Here is a 19,918-nt window from a genome sequence, read left to right as displayed (position 1 = left end):
GTCGAGTATACTATTTATTTTGATCGAATTTCTACAATTATTCTAACAGAGAAACGAAAGTGTTTATGTGCTTCTAAATAGAATTTCACATTCCAGGCCTTGTAACACTACTACTCTCTAGTCTGAAAATATGTATACACCAAAGACAGTTTATAAAACCATGTTACGATTAAAAATAGTATAGGTAACATGAATACATTGCTCAAGATTGATCACATTTTAGATGCGATTCCAGACAGTGCTTGTACAGTAAAAGAAAGTACTTAGATTTCTTCAGAATTGGAAGTAATCTTCTACACTGTTAGAAAAATTAATTTGTTGGCAATTTTGGTAGAGAGGTGAACATTCTCTGTCAACTCTTTTATGTAATTTACAGTCATAGTAATAACAAATGAATAATGGATGAATAGTAAAATACAATTTCATAGTATACTTTATTAATAGGCACATTTTTATGTATATATAAATAGCATAAGTGTATTCTTATATCTGTAAAAATCTTTAAATAATACAATATATAAAACAAATTCAGATTCAGATAATCTATACAAATTAAAAGTATATGATAATATGTTCTGTTTTGTTAAACAAAAAGCAAAAGAAATTATTAATTTTTATTGATGATTAACACCTTGATGTTATAAGATCATACTCGAAGACTTCTTTCAATGTTAAGTTGCTTTTTATGAGTATAATAATATACGAGGAAAAAACAATGTAGTAAAATGCATCAGTATCATGTGACATCAATTAAATAATAAGATAACATATTTTATTTATGTCAGTATTTGTAATAAATTATGTTTCTTTAATTTAGTAATTTAACATAATCTCCTTATTCGTATTCTATGCAAAGTATAATTGAATAATTGAACTCTTGAAATAATAATATTTCAAAAATACTATTGTCATGGATCTGTATTCTAAAAATTTAGAGAAGTATTCAGTAAAATTGTGGTTTCCAGTTTTTATTTAACTTTTCGAACAAACACATTGTCTCGTTTTATTTATATCTAATTCACTTTATTCTACACATATATTAATAATAGTAATAGAGTAATAAATATTATATATGTTGCATAATGGTAAATTAAGATAGCTGTACGATGTGCTTAGCATTTAAAAACATTGCATTAATATATGGCCTCATTTAGAAGCAATGTGTATTTAAGTACTTTTGATGTAACGCTACAAATTTGAAAACCAGGAGATGTTCACACTCGCTATCTTGAAACAATCTTACTATAAAATGAATGTATACTATCGAATCATTTTTCTTAAGAAATATATAGAAATCCAAAAAAGCAATTGATGATAGTCAATCTACTGCAATGTGTCCAATGAATAAAATTTCTCAATGTACGACGTCATTAAAATAAACTGAAAAACTTGTAAAAAAAGCTATATAGTTTGTAAGGTAGGAGTCCAAGGTATTCATAATAATTTATGTATAATTTTTGTTAGGTAAATATGTATTAAAGACTGTTAAATGAATTGTAAATGGAAATTTGTATGTAAATCGAAAAAAAATAAAATGTAACAATTAATCTGAGTATACATATCTCATGTATATATTTTATTTATTGTAAACATTATAAATTAAAATATATTATATGACTTGATTATTACACAAGATGGGGTACAAACTTTGATCACTTTATTTATTTTATGTTTACAAATACAAATTAACTTTATTTATGACAGTTGCTTATGGTACTGAGAGAATTATAACATACCAGCAATATGTTTTTATTGATGAGATTATAAAAAGTGCTAAAAGTAGTGTCCGTTTACAAAGATATAATATTGCAGATCATTTAATATCACACTTTAAATGATCATGTATTATAAGTTGCTAAAATTTCCATTACACTTAGCAAATATTTTGAAATTTATATTTGTTTTTTCACCAATTACAATTCCCATTAAGTTTCGAATGTATTAAGGAATTCATATATAGTTGAATAATAATGTAATGATATACTTTTAAAATCCTGAAAAAGAAGTTTCACGATTAATGATAAACATTACAAAATTTAATACATTTTTTAAGAGCTATATTAATCATATACATGTTCATAAAAATGAATTCCCACCTCTTTTGTGTTAATCCCAAGACCAGCTTTACTTAATACACATTTATAAGGTAAAATGGCACAATGATTACTAATATTTAAAAGATAATTTAAATCACAGTATCCCAAATCATCTAATACTTTCTTTGAAACAGTGCTTAAAAAGCGTTTATCCTTTTGTTTTGTGAATGCCTAAAAATTACAAGATATTCCATGTATTCAAAAAATGATTTTATGATTTTAATTATTGCTATTCCTACATACCTCATCATACCAGAGTGCGGTCATAATATCGCGAGTATATGTAGATATAACATTAATATTTCTTTTTAACAAGTTTAGTTTATATTGTTGTTTATGCTTTTTTAATTTTACACTCATTTCATAATACCTATGTCAATTCAATTCACATTAATGAAATATATCTCAAGCATAAGAAAATTGACATTCATAGACAACATACCTCAATAATAATTTACAGATTCTTGACAAAATTGCACAACTTGGTGTAAGGAAACTTCCATATATTACTGCTGGGGGTGCTAATGTGAATGATGATATAGTACTCCGGGTTTCCAAATTACAAACCTGAGGATTATATATTGAAGTGAAAAATGTAATGATCGAACTTTACTTTGTTGCATGGTTCACTAACATGAATCTATTTTTAACTACACTATTACTTAATTTTATTACATACCTCCTCATAAAATGTTAAAGCCTCTGAAAGTAATACAATATCATAAACGTACAGATTCAAACCAGATATGATAAGATCTTTAATAAATTCTGTCAGAATAACAATAATATCTTCCAAATTATCCACCGAGGTTTGCCTCAGAAATGGAGCCTGATTTTTTTGATGGCACTCTTCAAATCCTTGATGAACAAACTACAATAAATAGTTTTAGTTTTACTAATGATCACTAAATTATATGGAATAGTGTTTGATTAAATAATGAGATAAGAATACAGTTTACTATTTTATCTACCAAGTTCGTAATCAATATCCTTAATGTTCTGATAATTTCACATTTTGCTTCTAATGAGGATTCATAATACATGTTTTTCACGTGTACCAATACTTTGTTTTGTAAATCTGTAAACATAGCATTTCCATAATATACCTTTACACTTTTATAATACATTAAATAGTATATAACTAGACTCTGGATCTTTTTATGTAAAATAAGAAGTTTGGGCATCAAGGCACAAGAGCCAAACATAAATTTATATTTTTCACTAACAATTTTAATGCAGTGAAAATAATATGTTAACAATCTTAAAGTCTTTTAATCTTTTCACTGATTTAAATTGCACCTGCACATTTTTATCAAAAATGCATAAAATCCGGAGTCTATATATAACTTTTATAATAACATACCACTAACAGATACCAATGTCATCCATTGTAATAAGGCTAATAACTTTGATTGATGTTCTCCTGTATTAAAATAAAGATATTCATCGAGAAAACGACCAACAACAAGTATACCCTGCTGCATGTAACGTGAAAATTCAACAGTCATATCGAGTAATTTATTAATTTCTTCTTCAGAAAATTTCTCTCTTTCCACAATAAATGCTAAAATAAGAGTACAATCGTAATGAATACTTTTATAGAATATAAAGAAAATTGGAACTATAATACATACCTCTTATTAACGTATTATAAAGGTTATAGGCAAATCTACTTTGATAATGAAAATCAGCGAAAGTAAGAAGATGATATCCAGCCGTATTAGTTAAAAGAGATATTGCATTGCATGGCAATTCCATGCTAAAATGCGATTTTCCCAATTCTTCTATTCTAAAATATTTCATTATATAGGAGTTTCATTATATGATTTAAAACATTTAATTTGATTACTTACTTGGATATATCAAAAATGGATTTTGTATCCTTTTCTTTGAAAATTTTAGAACCAATTTGGAAGTATCGTACAGATGGTAACAGTGGTATCACAGATTTTTTCGTTTTACATAGCTAGAAATATGTTAAAAATATTATATATATATATATTTATGAGCTGTATTCATATGTATTTTATATATCAAATAAATACATCAAATGTATTCCAATTGAATGATGTTGCATGAAGAGATTGCATTTCCTGAATTTCTACACGAGCTTTAGCACTTTGTAGCATTACTTGCAGTTCCTCCGGAATTGGTTTCCATACACTTTCTATATTTACAGACTCAACTTTCTCAGGAACAAGTTCAGGTTTATAGGATTTGAATAATCTAAAATGCAGTTTAGGTAATTGTTTTGTTAAGATGTGTAGTACTCCTGTTTTATACTATAATCTACATTTAGTAAACTATGACTTTTTTATTAGCTTACGATAATCTAACTGAATAAATGTAGTATATAAGCAGACATTGTTTCACAAAAAGAAAAAATAAAACGCACAAAAATTGAAACATCAACCAATGTAGAGCTGATATAGCTAATATTGCTCCAAAAACTATTGCTTTACAAAATAGACATTACAGACAAAGTGAAGCAATTAACTGCTGAACTACTGCTGTATGCTGTAGTTCCTATTACAGAATAAAATTCATTGCAAATTGGAGCATACCGATAAAGAGAAGTTTAAAAAATCAAGAGCACTTATGTGTGTTGTTAAGATATAGCAAAAAAACACTTAATGCAGTGTAAATATAGTGTAATATAGTGTAATTATGTAGAATTATATTGTGTTACAGATTTTTTAATAAATATAATTTCAAACAAAAATAAAAGTGATATGTATACCATTGTATGGTACAAACAGAGTATTAGTTCATTAATGATAACAATTACTTACGATAACAATACAACGATATGCTTTTGGGGTTTAGAATATTTTTTATGTAACTTGATCAGTCTTGTGATATCTCTACGTGTTATATCTTCAGGCTTTGTTAATATATAAATAAGATGTGCTATATGTTTTTCCTAAAATAAAATTATATAAAATACAACGTATTCAATGGTTTATCAGTATATAGACAATAAAATTACCAATTTCTCTTTCTTTAGCATTATGTAAAATAAATTGCTATAATATATATTTAAAACCTTTTTATCAATTAGTTGATAGTTCCATAAGCCTAAAATCATACATATAATTTAAATATTTGTAACTTCATAGATGAAGTTCTTATATATAATTCATATTGTTACAAATATATTTATATATATGATATTACCAATTATCCATTGTATAACGATAATAGACACAGTGATTGGTATTTTATTCAGAGACGACAAACACCATGTAGTAATTAATTTAAATGTTTGTTCAGGTATTTTATACCTTGGAACCAAACATTTTATTAAGTCTATTAATTTAGTAGCACCTGTGGAATAATTTTTTTTAGTCTGTTTATCTAAAATAGTGTTAATGCTTATATATGCTCTTAAATATGCAAACCTAAGTCAGTATTTATAATAGCATCTGCTAGTAAATTAATGCTTTCATTCTCTAAGCCTTTTGACACAACATGTGTTCGTAATGTATTAAGTAACACTTCAAAGTTAGTCAAGATTTTCCCTTTTGCTATAAAAAAATATTATAGAAATGAGTCATATAACATATAAAAAAATGTTTATTCATTGGTTCTATTATTTCGCATAACTAATGTTCCATAATTTTTATATACCTTTTAGTTTTTGTACAAATTGTATACAAATATTCTCTTCTTCGTCCATGATATATTTGCAGTAGAATTTTTAACAGTTGTAGTTTACATAAAATACGCTACTATTATTTGTATTGTTTGTACTATTGTTTGTATTAAAATTAATGTTTTGATAATAAATGCCTAGTTTAATATATTTTCTTGTCCGTTCTTGCATTTAACACTTCATTTATTGCATTTAAAATATTACATCAACATATTCTTTTGACGTCTTTTTTTTTATGTAATTCACTAAAGAATATGTACTTAAGTATACTTCGTTGTTTGTAAAAGATTCACGGTTACTTCATTGCAAACATTTTAACCTATTCTCAACTTCATCTTCCCGCCACTTTATTTTCCCAAGTGTCAAAACAGCGCGTCAATATGGCGGCTGCAGAAATATTTTCAAGCTGTGTCAATTATAAATATAAAAGTAAAATATGTTCTTTAAGTTTTCTTGTTGTATTATTTTTCTTTATATTGTCATTCCTTACACCATTCCTGATTATTACTAACGCGGGAGGTGAGTACTTCTTCTTTTTTTAAGTTTATTTATTTGTTATTGATACTGTTCAAAGAATACTGCAATTATTCCGGAAAAATGTTTAATTCAGTCTACTTTGTTATTAATGCTTATAATTTGCAGGTTTTTATCTAATGAATCGTGTGTATGCAGAGATGCCTGATATATCATTTAATTATAAGTATATATTATTAGCATACAGGGATTATAATATTAATCCCATAGTTTGTTCAATGTTCACAACATATAAAAATAATAAAATTACAGATGACTGTATACTGATAAAGGTTTTATTATTACCGCAATTATTTTTATTGGTACATGTAAATCAATCAATTATGTATTTTGCAGTAATGAAGTCTATGAAATTTTAGGTGCAAGAAATAGACATGAACAGTGATGGAATGAAAGATATTTTAAAGTTCGAGGCTCAGTTTTACACAAACACACCAATTAAGAGTTTGAAACTTCTACTTTTCTTTAATTTTAAATTAAAGGTAATAACATTATAAAGGTAGTAATGATAATAATATTACTATGAATCTATAAATTTATGTATAATATTTTGATATTGGTATTTATGCTGTTGATTCTTTGTAGCAAATATTTCATATGACAATGGAGTCAATCGCTGTATTTAATCATGTATTAAATGACGAAGTACAAGAAGTACAATTTTTTGGAGATTTGACATTAGAGCAGAAAGGTCTTCTTAGTAGCCAAGGTTCATACAATTTATACAATTACAGTATAGAAATGGCTGACTACACATTAGAGGAATTGCTTATAAAAAATGCCAATGAAAAGTGTTAGTACTATCCATTGAATCCATTGAGATTAACATACATATACATTTTTCTATTTTACATTAAAAAAAGATATATGGTAGTATATTTAAATTTTTAGTTTCAGCCAAAATAAATAATGAACATGTGACAAACCGAATCAAATTCTCCAAAGAAGATAAAGTAATAGTCAGTGGAGAATTAATGTATAGGGAACATTTAATTTATTATCAACCTAGTATATGGGAAGAATTGAAATGGGCATGGATTCAGTATTTATCGTGCCTTCTTGTCTTTGCTTATCTAACAAAACATATTTTAGTTTTCCTATTCTCCAGAAAATATTTGAATTGTTATATTATGGTTCCATGGAAGAATAAATAATTATCGTAAATACTAATAATTAAACTACATGTTCATTTCATTATTGTAAGTTACTACAGAATTATGTACACATAGATAAATTTTCTAACCCTTGTATCAATACCCTGACACACTGACATGGTTGCTTAGTTACAATCTGCTACAAAATCCAGTATTACTTGATATCAGATACATAAACTAGATCAATATCAAGTGTCTTAAATCGTCGTGGTCGAACAGGACCGCTGTTGCTTGTCAGCCCTGTGTTCCTTTCCAAAAAACCACCTTATTATAATAATTTAATGTCGAACTAATTGGATAAATCTAGGAGAAACTTTAAAAACCTCTAAAACTGAAAAAGAAATCTTCTTTGTAATGTGATTTCTATGTTAGCGTTTTTTTGGTTTCCTAATTCACATCTAATTATTTAATATTCATTTTTGACGAACTGACAAATGGAAATCAATTTTGCTTTGCACTATCGAAAACGCAATGAGATAATATAAGTTTATCTAAACCTTCAAATAGATACGTCGATATACGTTAAATAATTATCACTATAAATTTCAATAGGGTCGCGGCGACTCCTATAGTCCACGATTAAAGTAAGGCGGGCCATTATGTTTAACGGACATTTTGTAAAGTCGAAATAATGAAGAATAACATGGCCCTGGCCGACAAAGTTAGCAACTCTTTCCGAACTACGCGCTCGATCAGTTCAATGAGGGTGGAGACTGCGCCGTGTTCTATCTCCGCGTCTTTCGCCTCTTGCACCCTCGCACAGTGTCGCATCTAATATACACAACAGCTCTTCTATCAATTATTTATGCCTTGAAATACAGTGTTTTTAGTGGTAAGCAACGTTAAAATGTTTTGCAAGAGGCTGTATCCGATTTCCCGAAACCAATCTTGATCAACGCCACGGAAAAGGGTGAGAATACTGCCATACAATAGTAACATAACATCTAAGCAGCTGCGAATGCTGCTGCGATGTTCACCCTTCTGCAGCTTTTCTCGCCTGTTTTTGTTTGTAATGATTACGTTTCTGTGTATTGGTGAGATGTCTAATAATGAGAGTCGAAGGGGTCGCGTCCCGGTTTATTGCGATTGTTATCGGAAATTAAGATTTTCAGGAATTCTAATTAAATTGATTCGAATATTCGAATTTTAGAATACTGGTGGAAAAAAAAACGACCACGAGCCATGTCTACGAGATCAAAGGAGAAGGTCGTGGCCGCGTTCCGGAAGTTCTTCCGATCTTCTGAGAAAATTGCGGAGCAAGAGGCGGCAAGTAGTTCGACAAGCTCGCCTTCGAGGAGGCTCCTCAGTCGACACCATCGTCCGGATGCAGTTACACCATCGGATGGTGTTCTGCCTGAGAATTCAACTGCCGGTAATTCCAGTCATGGAACTTGCTTTTTCAAGTCCAAGAAATCTAGTGGAACACCAGCTCAGGTACCGCTCTCCGATATCTGTGTTTCTCTTTCTCTTATCCACTGAATTGCCGAGAGTCTAGATAAAAGTATCTCAAATTCAGTTTCTCAGAAAAATCAAGCGTGAAGGGGCCCATATCCACGTTATTACATTTACATATGAATGTTGTTTCGTTTATACGTGCAACGATTTGTCGTAGGATGACGCCCGCTGAAATCTAGCACGATTGTGTGCACGGTGTGTCATCTAACTTGACCACTTTAAATAGCTCATTTATTATTATGCAAGGTCGTATTTTCCGAGATTTTAAGGTCATCTATTTTTCTTTAATGGATCTGTATAGTTCCATTGTCGTCATGTAATAGCTAAAGTCAAAACGAATCTAACGACTTATAACATCGTGAAGTAGATATAATTAAAAAATAACTACGACAGAAAACTCGGAGAAAAATATTTATTTTTAGTATTGTTCTTTATCGACTACGACAGTGTGTCGAAGTCAATGGACATAGTTTCGAGCATTTGCTAAAGTAAATGCTTTTACCAATTGTACCTTGTAGATACTTTTGAATCATATCTACCCAGTTAGCTAAACCTGCTTCGAGCAAATTTTGATCAACGTTCGTAATTGTACTTTGCGAGAAAAAGGCGGTTATTTTGGTGCCAAGAACATGCGTAGAGCAGAATTTGGTCCCTATTTGCTATGCATTTTCCACCAAAACTTGCAAAGGTTGCAGGTGGAATCCGAAACTTTACCCGCGTGAAGAGGATAGGTCGGTCGGACTATGGCTAAACGCGCACTAGTCCGGTCCGGCTACGACCACAGCTGGCCGTTTTAACAAAAGACTGCATTTTGACTTGGTATGCGTTGGTGCATTCATGTCGTGTTACATCGGTTGCCATGCGGCCGGCTTGCCCTCTTCCAGTTATGATATATTGTGTTGGTTTTTGCGCGCATGCGCGTCCAATGCAGTAACGTATTTATATTGCGGCGAAAGGCGAAAGTAGTAGGGTACTATTATTGGCGGGAAAATGCCGGAAGAGTCCAAGACGAGATGACGACACAAGCGTGCTACGAATTTTTTGTAAGTTACTATTAATATTTGATTGACATACACATGTTATACATTCATTTTTCAAAATCAAATCATACCAAATTTTGCGGAATGACCGAGGTATCCCATTTTAGCCAATCTTTTACTTTACTGACGCTGAAATCGTAGCGCATGTGCGAAAAAACCCTCATAATATCTCATCACTGTCCTCTTCATGAAGGTAAGGTATGACCACAGACGAGGTATAAGGATAGACCTATCATCTTATGGGACTTCATGTCTCATGTTCTGAAATATCGACTGTTCAATAAATCAGAGGTTTTGGTATGCCCTCTACGATTTAGAGTGGTGAGTTTAGGAATCATATTCAATTACAGGTACCGAAGGCGTAGTTGCCAAATCACATCCGAGAATATTCGTCGCATAGTTGCCAATTTACTGTTACTGTCGTGTAATGCACAGCGCGTATTTCGGCTATTTTCCAAGTTACAGTCGCAATTCTGGAAAAGTAAACGAAACGAGCCATTACATGATTAATTCAACCTGAATATTTCATCTCTGTTTAAATACAATGCTTTCTGTTTCTATACACATTTTAAAGCTGAATAAATGCTTTTTCAATTTATATAAATAAACTTTTATTTACTGATAGTAAACAAAATAATTGTTGTTGAAAATTGAAATACCTATTTAGCGCTATTTTTATCTTGAAATTGATTCATGTAAACTGTTGTTTTGGCTTGTTCGAACCTTCTGCTACCAAATAAAATTTTCAAAAGGACAGAAAAATATTCAAAAGATTGTCAACAAAAATTTTAATAACAGTTGTTATGCGAGGTTCCATATTCGTTACAAGTTGCAGCGTGTCTGTTATTATATGTTAACATTACATATACAATTATTAGTTCTTTTTTCCAAATATTTTCATAAGTTGTGCAAGAACTTATTAATTATAAACAATAAATCTGTATACAATTCTGTTTATTGCTGATCTGACTTATCTTTAAATCGTAAAAGCATACAGGAGTTCAGATTTAGTTGATCTTTTACCATTATTGCTATCTGTTTTAAAATAATTGGTTATCGATAATAATTAACTATCTATAACAACAGACGTGCCATAACTTGTAACGAATATGGAACCTCGCATAACAACTGTCATTAAAATTTTTGTTGATAATCTTTTGAATAATTTTCCGTCCTTTTGAAAATTGTATTTAATAGCAGAAGGTTCAAATATAAATAATATATTATATAACGTTAAATTAATTGTTAGGATTATAGCTTTATTCTTGCGTAGTTTACACAGATTACGTGATTAATTGTCGACAGTTACAACTTGTATCAGCAGCCCGGGCACCGACGAGATATATACAGGGTGGCCCACATAACTCTGAACAGCTCAATATCTCGAAAACTATGCCATCGATTTTAAAGTTCTTAGTCTTAAATTGCATGGAACTGAAGGGCCTTTCTGACTACATAAACGTGAAGTGGCCTCCCTTCCCCTTTAACGGGGGAGGGGAGCTACCTTTGTAATTTTAAATGGAACCCCCTATAAAATGTTACATATTTAGATTCTACCGGAAAAAACAAGTCAATTTTGTCTGAAACATTTTTTTGTCAGATACTTCCATGATGAGATATAACAGTTTGAAGTTTCGAGTTGTAGGTACTTGAAGCGCTCGGAAATAGCGTTATGGAATTATACGCGCTTGAGTCCTTTGCTTATTCGTGAAGAAATAAAATGTACTTTAAATTAAATGTTCAAAATGTCCACCACGGGCTTGTAACATTTATTTACTCGAAACATGAAAGTTGTTCTAACATTTTTTAACATTTCGGGAGTCACTGAAGCGCAAGCGTCACGTATTCTTTGTTTCATATCCTCTTTTGTCGTCGGTGGTTCAAACATAACTTTGTCCTTTACATATCCCCATAAGAAAAAATCTAATGGTGTTAGATCGGGGGATCGAGGAGGCCATTGACGAGGTCCCCCACGACTTATCCATTTGTTCCCAAATTTTTCGTTCAAAAATTGCCTGGTGATGATTGCAAAATGTGGAGGAGCGCTGTCTTGTTGGAACCACATTTCTCTTCTAACGTGCAGTGGCACATCTTCCAAAAGCGCAGGCAAATGATTTTTTAAGAAATCACAATAACTTGCAGATGTTACAGTTTCTTGAAAAAAATAAGGTCCAATCACAAAATCTCCTATTAGGCCACACCAAACATTTAAAGACCATCGATGTTGAAAGGGAACACATCGCATCCAATTTGGGTTTTCCACGGCCCAATAATGCAGATTATGTCTATTTACATGCCCTGAATTCATAAAAGTGGCCTCATCGGAAAAAAGTATTTTGCACAAAAAGTCGTTTTCCACAACACCCTGCAGCCACTCACAAAATCTTACGCGGTGATCGTAATCTGCTATCGAAAGCTCTTGTGATAAAACCATGTGATATGGATGATACTTTTGCCGTTTCAAAATTCGTTGAATTGATGAACGACTAATATGTGATGTTTGTGCAAGTGTACGTTGACTAATATGAGGATTTAATGTAATTGCAGCAAGAATACTGGCACGATTATTTTCATTAGTGACAGCTTTACTAAGCCGCTTTTCTAAATTATGAAATGTTTCTAAATTATGAAGCGCGTATAATTCCATAACGCTATTTCCGAGCGCTTCAAGTACCTACAACTCGAAACTTCAAACTGTTATATCTCATCATAGAAGTATCTGACAAAAAAATGTTTCAGGTAAGATTGACTTGTTTTTTCCGGTGGAATCTAAATATGTAACATGTTATAGGGGGTTCCATTTAAAATTACAAAGGTACCTCCCCTCCCCCGTTAAAGGGGAAGGGAGGCCACTTCACGTTTATGTAGTCAGAAAGGCCCTTCAGTTCCATGCAATTTAAGACTAAGAACTTTAAAATCGATGGCATAGTTTTCGAGATATTGAGCTGTTCAGAGTTATGTGGGCCACCCTGTATAATACTGTTCTGATTAAAAACATAAAAGCATAAGTTGCCAATAATGCTCGATTGTCCATCTGCTTAAATTGTAGGTTGTTGGTCGGTCGCCGATCTTTAAAGTTCCGAGCTCGATGAGTCGCGAGATATCGGTGTGAAACAACTACCAATCCAACTGCAAAACTTCTTTATTTTTCATTATTTTTTTTTATGGAACTTGCACCGACTAATTCGTGGCATTCTTCTGATTAAAATGACATTAAACACGGTACAACTTGGACTGTATCTAGTATTTTTATCCGTAGATTTATCCGAAGGCTTCGAATAAACGGCGGCGACGCCCGACGACACCCGCCGAAGACCCAGCGACTGACGAACGGCATACAATATACGCAGATGGAGAATCGAGCATTATTGGCAATTTAAGCTTTTATATTTTTAATTAAAATGATATTGTTAATATGAATAAGTTGTAGAGCTTATCCCGATGAAAATGAGTCCAAACACGACATCATTTGGACTGTCTTTAATGAGATTGCAATTTTTATCGTAACATTACGTATCAGTGAAACTTGTTCGATTACACTCGAATTTGACCTCATTTTCGTCAGGAAAATCCCCTCTATTCGCTTGTCACAATTTCATGAGGATATATTGAAAAATCTAAAAGTTTAAACTTTCATATATGCGCGATTCTCCATCCGCTTACATTGTATGTCGTCTGTCGTCGCTGGGTCTTTGAAGCTCGGCGCTCGGCAAAAGTTATTCGAAGATTTATTCGAAGCCTTCGAATAAAAGATACAGATAAGATATGAAAAAATTATTCCAAGATTGAATAAATCCGCTTCGAATAAAAAAAAGTATCTTTATTCGTCGGATAAATTCTCGTCGAATAAAATTATTTATCCGATACTCGTCGAATAAAGATACTTTTTTTATTCGAACCTTCGAATAACGAATAAAAATTTTTTATCTTTTATTCGTTATTCGAAATTTTGATTTAGATAAATATTTTGCTCAACTCTGCATACGAGCATCGAAAGTGTTTGTATGAATATGATGCGGCAACATTGCCCTTTTAAAAGCTGACAACGCAGTAAAATCTATCTTCCTCGTCACACACCTCTTGTGTTGCAACGTCAATCGACTTCCCTTTCTGATTCATAATAGAATACGACGATAGCTCCATCTCGTATTCATCAGTCAGCTACGTATTTGTAGGTAATACCATTTCTGTAAAGGAAACTGTACGGCAGATACCGACCACCGAGTCTTGAAAAGTCACGTGATTGTCCCGGGCCACCGACGAAATATATATAAAGACTGCCAGCCTTACGGGAGAATGTGTCGCTCGAAAAATACGGTGTTTTCTACCGCCCTCTAGGATAGATTTTGGCTGGAGTAAGAAACAGAAGGCCAATGACGGTATTTCGTCGGTGCAGAAGGCCACTAAGGAAATTCTCGTCGGTGAGAAGGTGAATCATCACGGACCCATATCGATTATCAAATGTTACATTCTCCGACCAGAGTTGGGCAAAATATTTATCTAAATAAAAATTAAGAATAACGAATAAAAGATAAAAAAATGTTTATTTCCTTATTCAAAGGTTCGAATAAAAAAGGTATCTTTATTCGACGAGTATTGAATAAATAATTTTATTCGACGAGAATTTATCCGACGAATACAGATACTTTTTTTTATTCGAAGCGGATTTATTCAAACTTCGAGAAATTTTTTCATCTTTCATCTGTATCTTTTATTCGAAGGCTTCGAATAAATGTTCGAATAACTTTTGCCGAGCGCCTAGCTTCAAAGACCCAGCGACGACAGACGACAGACGACAAAATGAGGTCAAATTCGAGTGTAATCGAACAAGTTTCACTGATACGTAATGTTACGATAAAAATTACAATCTCATTAAAGACAGTCCAAATGATGTCGTGTTTGGACTCATATTGATCGGAATAAGCTCTACAACTCATTCGTATTAACAATATTGTTCTGATTAAAAACATAAAAGCATAAATTGCCAATAACGCTCGATTCTCCATCTGCTTACATTGTAGGCTGTTGGTCGGTCGCTGGCCTTTGAAGTCCCGAGCTCGTAGAGTCGCGAGGTATCGGTGTGAAACAACTACCAATCCAATTGCAAAACTTCTTTATTTTTCATTACTTTTTTATGGGACTTGCGGCAAGTAATTCGTGGCATTCTTCTGATTAAAATGACACTAAAGACGGTACAAATTGGACTGTATTTAGTATTTTTATCCGTAGATTTATTCGAAGGTTTTGGATAACTTTTGCCAGCTCGACGAATAAACGACGACGAAGCCCGACGAGGACCGACGAGCGTCGAACGTCGAAGACCAAGCGACTGCCAAACGGCATACAATGTAAACGTATGGAGGATCGAGCATTATTAGCAATTTATGCTTTTATGTTTTTAATCAGGACAATATTGTTAATACGAATGAGTTGTACAGCTTATCCCGACCAAAATGAGTCCAAACACGACATCATTTGGACTGTCTTTAATGAGATTGTAATTTTTATCGTTACATTACGTATCAATGAAACTTGTTCGATTACACTCGAATTTGACCATATTTTCATCAGAAAAATCCCCTCCATTCGCTCGTCACAATTTTATGAGGATATATTGATAAATCTAAAAGTTTAAACTTTCATTCGTGCGTGATTCTCCATCCGCTTACATTGTATGTCGTTTGTCGTCGCTGGGTCTTTGAACCTCGGCGCTCGGTAAAAGTAATTCGAAGATTTATTAGAAGCCTTCGAATAGAAAATACAGATAAAAGATGAAAAAATGATTCGAAGTTCGAATAAATCCGCTTCGAATAAAAAAAATTATCTTTATTCGTCGGATAAATTCTCGTCGAATAAAATTATTTATTCGATACTCGTTGAATAAAGATACTTTGTTTATTCGAACCTTTGAATAAGGAAATAAACATTTTTTTATCTTTTATTCGTTATTCTTAATTTTGATTTAGATAAATATTTTGCCCAACTCTGGTCGGAGAATGTAACATTTGATAATCGATATGGGTCCGTGATGATTCACCTTCTCACCGACGAGAATTTCCTTAGTGGCCTTCTGCACCGACGAAATACCGTCATTGGCCTTCTGTTTCTTACTCCAGCCAAAATCTATCCTAGAGGGCGGTAGAAAACACCGTATTTTTCGAGCGACACATTCTCCCGTAAGGCTGGCAGTCTTTATATATATTTCGTCGGTGGCCCGGGACAATCACGTGACTTTTCAAGACTCGGTGGTCGGTATCTGCCGTACAGTTTCCTTTACAGAAATGGTATTACCTACAAATACGTAGCTGACTGATGAATACGAGATGGAGCTATCGTCGTATTCTATTATGAATCAGAAAGGGAAGTCGATTGACGTTGCAACACAAGAGGTGTGTGACGAGGAAGATAGATTTTACTGCGTTGTCAGCTTTTAAAAGGGCAATGTTGCCGCATCATATTCATACAAACACTTTCGATGCTCGTATGCAGAGTTGAGCAAAATATTTATCTAAATCAAAATTTCGAATAACGAATAAAAGATAAAAAATTTTTATTCGTTATTCGAAGGTTCGAATAAAAAAAGTATCTTTATTCGACGAGTATCGGATAAATAATTTTATTCGACGAGAATTTATCCGACGAATAAAGATACTTTTTTTTATTCGAAGCGGATTTATTCAATCTTGGAATAATTTTTTCATATCTTATCTGTATCTTTTATTCGAAGGCTTCGAATAAATCTTCGAATAACTTTTGCCGAGCGCCGAGCTTCAAAGACCCAGCGACGACAGACGACATACAATGTAAGCGGATGGAGAATCGCGCATATATGAAAGTTTAAACTTTTAGATTTTTCAATATATCCTCATGAAATTGTGACGAGCGAATAGAGGGGATTTTCCTGACGAAAATGAGGTCAAATTCGAGTGTAATCGAACAAGTTTCACTGATACGTAATGTTACGATAAAAATTGCAATCTCATTAAAGACAGTCCAAATGATGTCGTGTTTGGACTCATTTTCATCGGGATAAGCTCTACAACTTATTCATATTAACAATATCATTTTAATTAAAAATATAAAAGCTTAAATTGCCAATAATGCTCGATTCTCCATCTGCGTATATTGTATGCCGTTCGTCAGTCGCTGGGTCTTCGGCGGGTGTCGTCGGGCGTCGCCGCCGTTTATTCGAAGCCTTCGGATAAATCTACGGATAAAAATACTAGATACAGTCCAAGTTGTACCGTGTTTAATGTCATTTTAATCAGAAGAATGCCACGAATTAGTCGGTGCAAGTTCCATAAAAAAAAATAATGAAAAATAAAGAAGTTTTGCAGTTGGATTGGTAGTTGTTTCACACCGATATCTCGCGACTCATCGAGCTCGGAACTTTAAAGATCGGCGACCGACCAACAACCTACAATTTAAGCAGATGGACAATCGAGCATTATTGGCAACTTATGCTTTTATGTTTTTAATCAGAACAGTATTATACAGGGTGGCCCACATAACTCTGAACAGCTCAATATCTCGAAAACTATGCCATCGATTTTAAAGTTCTTAGTCTTAAATTGCATGGAACTGAAGGGCCTTTCTGACTACATAAACGTGAAGTGGCCTCCCTTCCCCTTTAACGGGGGAGGGGAGGTACCTTTGTAATTTTAAATGGAACCCCCTATAACATGTTACATATTTAGATTCCACCGGAAAAAACAAGTCAATCTTGCCTGAAACATTTTTTTGTCAGATACTTCTATGATGAGATATAACAGTTTGAAGTTTCGAGTTGTAGGTACTTGAAGCGCTCGGAAATAGCGTTATGGAATTATACGCGCTTCATAATTTAGAAACATTTCATAATTTAGAAAAGCGGCTTAGTAAAGCTGTCACTAATGAAAATAATCGTGCCAGTATTCTTGCTGCAATTACATTAAATCCTCATATTAGTCAACGTACACTTGCACAAACATCACATATTAGTCGTTCATCAATTCAACGAATTTTGAAACGGCAAAAGTATCATCCATATCACATGGTTTTATCACAAGAGCTTTCGATAGCAGATTACGATCACCGCGTAAGATTTTGTGAGTGGCTGCAGGGTGTTGTGGAAAACGACTTTTTGTGCAAAATACTTTTTTCCGATGAGGCCACTTTTATGAATTCAGGGCATGTAAATAGACATAATCTGCATTATTGGGCCGTGGAAAACCCAAATTGGATGCGATGTGTTCCCTTTCAACATCGATGGTCTTTAAATGTTTGGTGTGGCCTAATAGGAGATTTTGTGATTGGACCTTATTTTTTTCAAGAAACTGTAACATCTGCAAGTTATTGTGATTTCTTAAAAAATCATTTGCCTGCGCTTTTGGAAGATGTGCCACTGCACGTTAGAAGAGAAATGTGGTTCCAACAAGACAGCGCTCCTCCACATTTTGCAATCATCACCAGGCAATTTTTGAACGAAATATTTGGGAACAAATGGATAAGTCGTGGGGGACCTCGTCAATGGCCTCCTCGATCCCCCGATCTAACACCATTAGATTTTTTCTTATGGGGATATGTAAAGGACAAAGTTATGTTTGAACCACCGACGACAAAAGAGGATATGAAACAAAGAATACGTGACGCTTGCGCTTCAGTGACTCCCGAAATGTTAAAAAATGTTAGAACAACTTTCATGTTTCGAGTAAATAAATGTTACAAGCCCGTGGTGGACATTTTGAACATTTAATTTAAAGTACATTTTATTTCTTCACGAATAAGCAAAGGACTCAAGCGCGTATAATTCCATAACGCTATTTCCGAGCGCTTCAAGTACCTACAACTCGAAACTTCAAACTGTTATATCTCATCATGGAAGTATCTGACAAAAAAATGTTTCAGACAAAATTGACTTGTTTTTTCCGGTAGAATCTAAATATGTAACATTTTATAGGGGGTTCCATTTAAAATTACAAAGGTAGCTCCCCTCCCCCGTTAAAGGGGAAGGGAGGCCACTTCACGTTTATGTAGTCGGAAAGGCCCTTCAGTTCCATGCAATTTAAGACTAAGAACTTTAAAATCGATGGCATAGTTTTCGAGATATTGAGCTGTTCAGAGTTATGTGGGCCACCCTGTATATAACCAAGTTACGTTCAAAGCTTGGCTTTGTAGTTTTTAGTAAGTTATTAAAATATTTGTTTTGTAATGTTCATGAAAATTTTCATAAAAATCATTTGCTATATAATCTACGTATGATTCATATACCGAAATCTTGTTTATTTCTTTTCTTATTGTTGAAAGTGTGAGATTTATGGGGCTTCACAAATAACAAACGTTTATTCCAAAAGATAATACATGAACGAACAGAACAAAATCCCAGACCAAACAAACAAAAACACAACCACGCAACCACCAGCAACGCACGCGGGTCAAGAAGCCGAAACGCGCTAAAAATTCCGCAGCTTGAAGACGTGAAGTTGTGTGATATTTTCCATACCAACAGAAAGCAATGTAGTTAATCAATAATAGGATCAAAATTATGTCATCCTATAACAATAACAATACAGTTCTAAACAATGAATTTATTCCTGTATACATTACATTTATAAAGTACATATTATCATAATATTTGGCTGTATACAACATTTCGAATTTTGTTGGTAAACATATTCTTTATTGTACGTACAGTTTCATTCATTTATTATTTATACCTATCATAAAGTTTAATTAATCATAATCGAAATTAGTATTTGAAACGGTTGAAGCATTTTAGAAAACAATATTCTATTGTATTCGCGAGACTGCAGTGACAGCTGCAGTCTATATATAGCTATTTTTAATTTTAATTCCTACCACTGAGGATGCTCAGGAAGCAGATTTTAGTTCCAGTTGGTAATACAGGATGTGACACGAAAATGGTAATAAGGTTACGTGACCCCAAAAAAGGGGGCCACAAAAATACATTGGATGATAGGTCTATCCTATACCTCGTCTATGATG

At 32.9% G+C, this 19,918-nt stretch overlaps 3 protein-coding genes across 4 annotated transcripts in view; 2 read left to right on the top strand and 1 right to left on the bottom strand.

Moving 5' to 3' along the window:
- Window positions 1-80: 80 nt before the first annotated feature.
- LOC143355920 (centromere protein I) lies at window positions 81-5,865 on the bottom strand. The gene is made up of 15 exons (XM_076791138.1): window positions 5,727-5,865; window positions 5,498-5,623; window positions 5,274-5,423; window positions 5,086-5,174; window positions 4,889-5,019; window positions 4,142-4,322; window positions 3,950-4,062; window positions 3,731-3,885; window positions 3,460-3,660; window positions 3,068-3,174; window positions 2,776-2,967; window positions 2,539-2,663; window positions 2,340-2,466; window positions 2,097-2,267; window positions 81-1,994 (listed from the first exon to the last, which is right to left on the bottom strand). Exons 1-15 carry the CDS (start codon window positions 5,773-5,775, stop codon window positions 1,926-1,928), a joined length of 1,986 nt encoding a protein of 661 aa, XP_076647253.1. The 5' UTR covers window positions 5,776-5,865; the 3' UTR covers window positions 81-1,925.
- A 266-nt stretch (window positions 5,866-6,131) lies between these two features.
- Window positions 6,132-7,463, top strand: LOC143355934 (transmembrane protein 231-like). The gene is made up of 5 exons (XM_076791177.1): window positions 6,132-6,270; window positions 6,394-6,557; window positions 6,645-6,767; window positions 6,871-7,078; window positions 7,177-7,463. Exons 1-5 carry the CDS (start codon window positions 6,132-6,134, stop codon window positions 7,437-7,439), a joined length of 897 nt encoding a protein of 298 aa, XP_076647292.1. The 3' UTR covers window positions 7,440-7,463.
- Window positions 7,464-7,611: 148 nt separating this feature from the next.
- Window positions 7,612-19,918, top strand: part of LOC143355937 (ubiquitin-conjugating enzyme E2Q-like protein 1) — a 41,443-nt gene continuing 29,136 nt past the window's right edge. For both annotated transcript variants that reach the window (XM_076791192.1, XM_076791190.1), the window contains exons 1-2: window positions 7,612-8,349; window positions 8,590-8,873. In XM_076791192.1, coding sequence (XP_076647307.1) covers window positions 8,622-8,873 — 252 coding nt within the window. In that variant the 5' untranslated portion in view covers window positions 7,612-8,349; window positions 8,590-8,621. The remainder of the gene's footprint in view (window positions 8,350-8,589; window positions 8,874-19,918) is intronic.

Source organism: Halictus rubicundus, chromosome 7 (genome assembly GCF_050948215.1).
Source record: "Halictus rubicundus isolate RS-2024b chromosome 7, iyHalRubi1_principal, whole genome shotgun sequence".
Classification (NCBI taxonomy): domain Eukaryota; kingdom Metazoa; phylum Arthropoda; class Insecta; order Hymenoptera; family Halictidae; genus Halictus; species Halictus rubicundus.
Note: the sequence above shows the minus strand (reverse complement) of the source record. Positions and strands in the feature narration are given on the sequence as shown.